This window comes from Cyprinodon variegatus, unplaced genomic scaffold (assembly GCF_000732505.1).
Source record: "Cyprinodon variegatus isolate N-32 unplaced genomic scaffold, C_variegatus-1.0 Scaffold198, whole genome shotgun sequence".
NCBI lineage: Eukaryota > Metazoa > Chordata > Actinopteri > Cyprinodontiformes > Cyprinodontidae > Cyprinodon > Cyprinodon variegatus.
This window is the reverse complement of record NW_015150651.1, coordinates 272,822-280,914: the sequence shown is the minus strand read 5'-3', so window position 1 is coordinate 280,914 and position 8,093 is coordinate 272,822. Positions and strand designations below refer to the sequence as shown.

At 39.8% G+C, this 8,093-nt stretch overlaps 1 protein-coding gene across 2 annotated transcripts in view; it reads right to left on the bottom strand.

Moving 5' to 3' along the window:
* Nucleotides 1–1,725: 1,725 nt before the first annotated feature.
* The window catches only part of rab6a (RAB6A, member RAS oncogene family), a 15,248-nt gene continuing 8,880 nt past the window's right edge, over nucleotides 1,726–8,093 (bottom strand). The window contains exons 6-8 of one of the 2 annotated variants that reach the window (XM_015379717.1): nucleotides 7,351–7,444; nucleotides 4,527–4,593; nucleotides 1,726–2,904 (exon numbers count right to left, since the gene is read on the bottom strand). In XM_015379717.1, coding sequence (XP_015235203.1) covers nucleotides 2,840–2,904; nucleotides 4,527–4,593; nucleotides 7,351–7,444 — 226 coding nt within the window. In that variant the 3' untranslated portion in view covers nucleotides 1,726–2,839. Of the gene's footprint in view, nucleotides 2,905–4,526; nucleotides 4,594–5,147; nucleotides 5,242–7,350; nucleotides 7,445–8,093 lie in introns of both variants that reach the window. The other variant, XM_015379718.1, reaches the window with a different exon arrangement.

Genomic DNA, 8,093 nt, shown 5'->3' with positions numbered 1-8,093 from the left:
AAAAAAAAAAAAAAAAAAGTTTATGAATTTTTACTGGGTGAACTGATTAATCCAGGTGTGGCTGACCTCAGTAACCATGGATACATTGGCCAGACAAACCTGGATTAATCAGTTCATCCAGTTTAAAAAGACATGAAATAAAAGCTGCCTTAAGTTCAGGAAGTGGTGGAGTTCTGCATAGAGCCCATTGTTTAAATCTTTAAAATAATTATTGCATCAATAGTTTTGGCATTATTTCATTTGGTTAAATATTTAAAAGACAATTTCAACTGGACCCTCTGAGTATTATACAACAGATATATACGTACCAAGTATCGGCATCGGTTCAATGTCGCTGATACCAGCCTGTATTTTACTCAGTATTGGATCAGAAAAAAAACATGGTGTGATCATCACTACTTATTGATAATCAGTAATTGATATTTCACAATTAAGTAGTGCTTTTGAGCAGGTTCTTTATTGTTATTTTTTAAATTGCTCCTATAATAAATTAATATAAAAACAATGTTATCCTGTAATCAAACTTTGACAAATATTTTTTATCAAAGGAAAACTCTGATCATATTCAGAATTCAAACTTCTGAAAGTACTTTAAATATGAAATTATTACATGCTGTTCAATAGATGTTTTAATTAAGAGTAATTTTCATTTGAATTTGCTTTACTGGAGACATCCATGTTTGTCAAAGAACATTACTGCCCCCTGCCGCTTTGTGACGTCTTGTTGCGGGATCGGCTGTTTAGCAAGTCCCAATGCTGTATCTGGTGTTTGTCACAACGTGCTATATTCCAAGTCATCTTGAAAACATTCTTCTTCGAAATGTTGGCTACATATTCATTTTTTTTTTTACCTGGCGATAATTTCGATGGCAAATCCTCCCTCTTAAATTGGCAATCCAATGACAAATCCGTCCGTGGAGGATCATGAATCGGAAAGGTGTAATAATTCTTTCCTCACTTTTAACCAATGTATTACAACATCCAACTGACATTCAAACGGGCATTGTCAGTTTAACTATGGCCCTCTGGAATTTCAATGGTGAAGTCCTCTTTAAATCTTCAATAATTGTTGATTGCAGATGTGTCTAGTAGTGTGTGTGTATGTGTCCCATCGATTATGCTTGTAAAGCAGAGAGAATGATGCTAGGCTTACCGCACCGTGACATCACTGTCGGAAGCTGTCAGAGTGAGGTGTTACTCATTCATTAAATTACCGCAAACGTATTAGTTTTAGGTATAGATAACGATCCATTGATTATTCCTTGCTGACCGGACTCTTCCTTCAAGAAATGGTGTTAAGAGTAACTTCTGAGTTTTCTCAGAATTTATTTTAATTTCTTTTAAATTTATTAAAAAAATGTGATCTGCAAAATGCAAGTTGAAAAAAAGCAATAAAACTGAAAATAAATTGAGAAAACGGTACTCAAACCATCCCCCCCCCTTCTTGAAAATGTCCGTTTTATATCTAAATCACATTTTTTTCCAATTTGAACAATAATGGAACAAAATTCACCCATAAGTGTTTTTCAGTAACCCTGCAGTTATTTGCAGCTTTCTTCATTTTATCAGCAGATGGCCCGTTTTTTTACTCAGAACATTTGTAATCAGTTTAAATTGAGTGTTTATAAAGGAATTTTTTTTTTTTTTTTCATGATGCACAGTGATGCTGTAGAAGTCTTTTTGTTTTTGCTTGTGGGACACATGAATTTCATTAGTTTTGATAAGTGTAAATTTATTCTTTCATTTATTACAATTCCAGACAGAAATGTTAAATCTACTATACATAATAGACTCTCCTGCATAAATTCTCACAATAATTGCACAACATCATCAGTATGATCCAACGGCAGACGGTCAGATTCTGGAAAAGCTGATCTGGGACGACGTATATCATTTAGGACTGGTTACCACAAAGGAAAAATATTACCAACTATAAAAAAACAAAAACAAAACAGAAGCATTTATCCAACAGAAATAAATATTTCAAGTCATTGTAGATTAAATACACGTCTTGATAAATCACTAACGAAAGATCAAAGCCAAAAAGTAAAAAGCAAAACCAAAAAATAATATAGTGTTCAAAGCAAAACCGATGCCAAAGGAGCCCACATCTTCGACTTTTTACCCTAAGAAAGGCAAATGTTCCTCTATCCACAGTTTTGTTGGGTTTTAGGTGAAAACTACAAAAAAAAAGCAAACAAATATTCTATGAAACTTTATTTGTCCTCCTCATGGATGGAAAAAAACAACCAGCAGGACTGTGAACCACGCTTGTGCTGCTTTCTAACCATGTAGTGTGTTTTTAAACATACGTGCTTAGAAAAGGTCTGAAATACAGGCATCATCATGATGAGAGCAGGACTTTAGCTGCATCACATGTGTACAGATGGACTATAGAGGAACCAAACCAATGATGATGGTTAAAAGCCAACAATCTTCAGCTTCTCTCCCCAGTTCAATCACTTCATAAAAAAAGGTCTGTTCAGGATTAAAAGCAAACAGGATTCACACCCTCTGGGCTTAAAGCAAAGCTCTCCTGTTAAAAGCACCAGACATTCGATGTCCGTGTAGTTTGAAAAGAGTCCAGGATGTGGTGACCTGACAGATTTATCTTTGACAATCTGCTTAGAAATGAGTGAAAACAGAACGAACTCCGGCTGCTGCTCCATTTCTCGTCAGTTACAGAGCGCTTCTCAGTCTGGGAGCGTCTGGATGGAGGAGCAGGGCGGCGGCAGTGCCACGGCATAGTGTTCTTAGTCAGGCTAATGGGACAGAGGGGAAGGGGTGTAGTGAAGAGGGGACATGTACAGAGAAGTGGCGGCGGGGATAGCTGAGCCCTCTAGCAGGAGCAGCCTCCTTCGCTGACGGGCTGCTCAGGAGGTTTCTCCAGCTTTATGTCGATCACTGCAGGATTGAGGGGTTAAGGAATACAGACCAAAACAAAGAACAAAACATACATGCTTCCAGAGACCATCACAGCCATTCTAACGGTTTAAGCAGCTAAGACGGGGGCCACTAGGGGCCAGGGCCACTGTATAGAGCCACCAATGCTTCTACTTCTAATTATGAGACATTATTTTCTAGATTAAAATATGACCTGATTGTTTTCATAAAAGGATTTGTTTATGTGGACAAGATGAACTGCTCTGTTTGTTCTGGTGCACAGAAGAAACTGGTAAAGTGCAGAGAAAATATTTTGCTTTGCTTGTAAATTATTTTGAAACAGTATTTAGTTAATTCCTCCAGAAGGTCCTTTTAGTTTTCTCCGGCAGGAAGCACAGTGGTGGAAGAATGTGGTTCTACACGTCAGCTTTTGTGTTGCTCTGGGTTCTGGTGATCAGAACGGCTTGAAAACTGTTTCCACCTTCTGCAATGTAGAATTAGTTTACTGCAGGATGTTCTTCCAGGCGCAAAAACCACATAATGCAAACCATCCCTTAGCCAATGCAGAAGATGCCGAAAAAGATGGCAAAAGATTGCTTTGGCAGAATTCAAATGAGTGATGTGAATCTATATCAATCTAGATGAATTCCAAGATTAGTGAGATTAACCTAGATTAAAAAAATGATCTATGCCCACCACTAGTACAAAGATATATAGTACTTTGATTTCCTAGTTGTGAACAGTTTCCAGACTTTTACTGAAATACTTTTCCTATCAGTAACCTTCACTTTTACCAAAGTAATTTTATGTTGAGGTATTTTATTTGTTTCATTAAGTACTTCACACATCTCTGAATATGCTGTAAAAATGCACTATGGCCATTTATCCTTGTACGTGTATCACAAAAACACTGCTCTAGAGACTGACATTTTTTCAGGAATCCCACGGGTCACGGGATTCCCGTGGGATTCCCCTGGGATGGGAGTCAGTATTAGTAACGATCACGTGATTGGGACGGTACAGGATTAAACATTAACGGGAGCAGACGGGAGCGGGAGCAAACCGATAGTAATTAAAAGAAACTAGGATCGATGCCAAAAAATAAAATAAAATAGAAAGAAAATAATCCCGTACTGGTGCCGCCATTTTGTAGTTTTTTTCCTTGAATCCTACACTATAATGCGAGTCAAAAAAACTACACGACCCAAAAACCAACAGGGCTTCCGCTCTGAGTTTTTCACCCGCGCTCAAAAACAAGAATGGGAGTGGAGCAGGAGCGGGAGTCATTCTGAATGGGAGCGGGATGGGAGCGGGAGTAATTTCACCAGGAGTGGGACGGGACAGGATTTAGATTTCTACTCTGGCCCGGGATCGGGACGGGACACCATTTTTTTCTGTGGGAGTGGGACGGGACAGGAGTGAAAATCCACTCCCGTGTCAGTCTCTACACTGCTCCCCTCGGAACCAAGTTACTAACTCAGTTACTTTATTTCGAGAGGTAACCAGTTCCTTTTTTAAGCAGCATTCCCAATTGATTGTAACTCCTTCTTTTCTATGAACATATGATTTAATACGAGGCGACATCATAGAGCAGTCAGACCTCTTCAGTCCACTGTAGATTATGCAGAGTGCACAAAGGATACTGTCCTCTCTGTTCTTGTCCTGCGTGGCGTCCATGCCAGGGAGGGCAGCCGCCACGCGGCGGAAAAGCTGCAGAGACGAGAGGATGAATGTGGTCAGGAATATTTTAGCACAGACCAACTAGTCAAAACAAGCATGCAGGCTGCGTCTGAGTTCACCTCAAGCTTGCACAACAGGAACACACCCAGCAGAGCTTTTTTCTTTATTTCCAATCTGACTGTGATTCATGAGCTTCTCTGGGAGCTTCTGCATGAACATGCATCTGATAAGTAAGCAGGCCTGAAGAAAAAGACGTAACTAGTGCACTTTTCTGGTGTAACTGATAGCCGGGCCTCATCATGATGCACAACATGCATGTCTCCAATAAACTGCATGAAATGAAAAATGCCCATGACGAACTTTTCACAGCAACAAATAAAAGCATTACTGCAAAGATAAAGAAGCCACTCATTGGTTTGCAAACTCTGACCCGTCCTGCAGACTTTGGATCAAACTGGCCAAATGATTCCCTTCACCGACCAGGACAGAGCTTGGAAAGCAAATTCAAGCTCCTTGTCAGAAACGAATGCCTAAAGCACGTTTGCACACATGCATGTGGAGAAACGGGCGCGCGCACCCTATACCTGTTTGACATTGTAGCCTGTCTTTGCACTCGTTTCAATAAACAGAACATTCATCTCTTTCGCTCTCTGTTCTCCTTCCTCTGTGGTAATCTGTCTGTGAGTCCCCACCGACACCGAACCCCACCGTGACGCGCATCACAGACATCAAAACAGACAAGGAAAAACAAACATGGATTGTGAATACATTGCAATGAAATAAAAAGCCGTGCTCCTCCCTGCTGCTGCTGCCGCCGTCGCTCACCACCAAAAGCCTCCCACTGCAGCCCTCTGATTTGAGGCAGCAGTTCAAAGCTGGATCAGTGTAGACGGAGCACAGAATGGGTTTTAGTGGGATTGGATGTGGCAGACACAAAGGGGAACATCTTTATAGAACGGATGGATTTCAGTATTCGGGAGCTCCCACCACTCTGACAGGGCAAAGTAAGATGAAACCGAAACCTAACGACTGTCCTGGTTGTGGACTCAGAGGTTCTTTAGGGAACCAGCATCATGAAGATCGAGGAGCCCAGCAGGCAGCGAGAGGCGGTCAAAGCAGATCCATTAGGTTCTCCTACATCAACCTTCAGCTGGGAAATTGGCAACAGGAAAGCGCCATTTGTATGGGCTCGTTTTTTTCTCATTATGCTGGGGAAAAAAAATGTTTTGTAAAAAAATGTGATAAAAAAAAAACTGCTTTGGGTGCAACTTTTCTGTTTTCTTAGACTTTCACATAATTTATTTTCAACTTTTCTTTTTTCACATTTTCAGTTTTGAGTTTTAGGATTCATATTCTTCTCAAATTACCTTTAACATTTTCTTTACTTCTGTGGGCGGGCTTTCCACTGAAGTAAAGACTAATTTCTATAGGCCAAAAACGAGTGTTTGGCTTAAATCAAATCTGAAAAATTTAAAGGTATAGTAGAGGATGTTCTTTTTCCAGGTGGATCATCAAAATAAGTGGTCCTCCTAACTGTCAGTCATTCTGATGATATGTTTACATAAGGCCGTCCTACGTGCTCATCCCCATTTCCACTTACTGGTGGTGAGTCTGACAGAGTGGAAAAATTGCAAATGTCCTTTTAAAAAGTAAGCTTGTATGAGCGACGCAAACAGCAACTTTTAAACAGAGCGTGCACAATGAGAAATGAGCTCGTGCACGATCTCTCGCTCATTTAATAGGCGTTCCCTATCAGGAGCGGGTACAATATGGAACAAAGCGGGTACAATATGGAATATGGAACAAAATTGATTCCATACATTTGTAGTTTAATTTTAAAGTTTCGCAGTCAGGCTTATTTGTGGCTACAGAAAAAGACCAAAAACTATTTGATTCCGTTAAAATATGGCTCTAAACACCAAATATCCATCCTGACAGAGTTTAGTCCCTTTTGAGCTTGAATAGTTTCAGCACAAGGCACAATGTGCAGACACAAACAGATGTGGTGCCATATGCTGGAAGTACCACAAAACTACCAGAGGGAGGCAGTACGAAGCTACCTTTTTATGGCTATCTTGCTAAACCAAGCAGATATTTAATTTTTAACAAGCTACTTAAATTATTTTTAAAATAAAATCTGTGTCAACAATTGCTTTTAGAGCTCACTGCTGTAAGCCATTTGTGGAGCAGCATTCAATCATGAGATAGATTGCTGTAGCTTTCCTTGTAACTGGGATGGGAGTGCCCTCTGCAGCCACTTTATTGAACTGCATGGGGAGTGGTGGCCTAGTGGTTAGGGAAAAGGGGTGATACTGACACAAGCAGCGGTGTTTACATTTGTTTTAAAGAACATTTTTTCATATTCCTGCAGTCTTTGATGACTTTCAAACCAAAAAGATCCATCCATCCATCCTGACTGAGCCAATACTGACCAAGAACAGTTGAATAAAACCACATAAAGGATTTCTCACATCTGTATTAATAAAAATGTTAAAATCCAATTAGACTTTTCCTTCCGCTTCACATTTATGCATAGCTTTGAATTGTATACCCCTAAAATATTCTGAAGTTTAAGGTTTTCATCTAAAAACACTAAAGATGCTAAATATATTCCAGTAAAGAGGGTCAGAGAAAAAGATGGGCTGGGAGATATCCGCCCATTTGGGAGTATCTAAAACCTTTTCCTTTCGCTCTCTTTTTGCTCTGCAGAGGGAAACTTTTGGTGGAGAAGCTCAGGCTGATGAAACGACAACAGGACTTCAGAGCACGGCTCAGACACACCCTTACCTGCTTCACGTTGTAGCCTGCTTTTGCACTAGTCTCTATAAACATTACATTTAGTTCTTTGGCTTTCCGTTCACCCTCCTCAATAGATACTTGCCTGTGGTAGATAAGTAGGTTAAAAGATGCACAGCCAGGGAGAAGACAATACAAGTTTTTATCATGAACAGACAAAACATTAAAAACAAAATCATCCATCCGTATCAGATATGTGAAAAAAAAAAGAGAAAGTCGGTTATTTGCTTATGGAGTGATTTTTGTTCCATTATTGTTGCAACTGAAAATTATATTTGTTTTATGCAATTCCCGACTTGAGAGCTATAGTATGACGGACCACCGATAAGAGGCGAGGAACCGTGGTAGCGTGATGTGTAAATCGTCATAAGAACCGAGCTCAGCTTGGTTAACTGATCCAAGCTTGTGCCGAGGAGTATTGGAAATGGGGCATATGGGCCACCCTGGACAGGTCACTATGGCAACAGACTGTATACGGAAAAAATACAATCTAAAATGAAAAAAATTAAATGCAAAGTCATTCAAAATCCCTTTTGGACCTTTTTAAAGCATTATTTTCATGGATTTCCTTTTTCCCCCTCAAATTTTCATTTATCGTATTTTCACGACCATAAGGCGCACTGTACTAAAAGGCGCACTCTCAGTTATGTGTCCCATTTCTGTATTTAACACACACATAAGGCGCACTGTACTAAAAGGCGCACTCTCAGTTATGTGTCCCATTTCTGTATTTA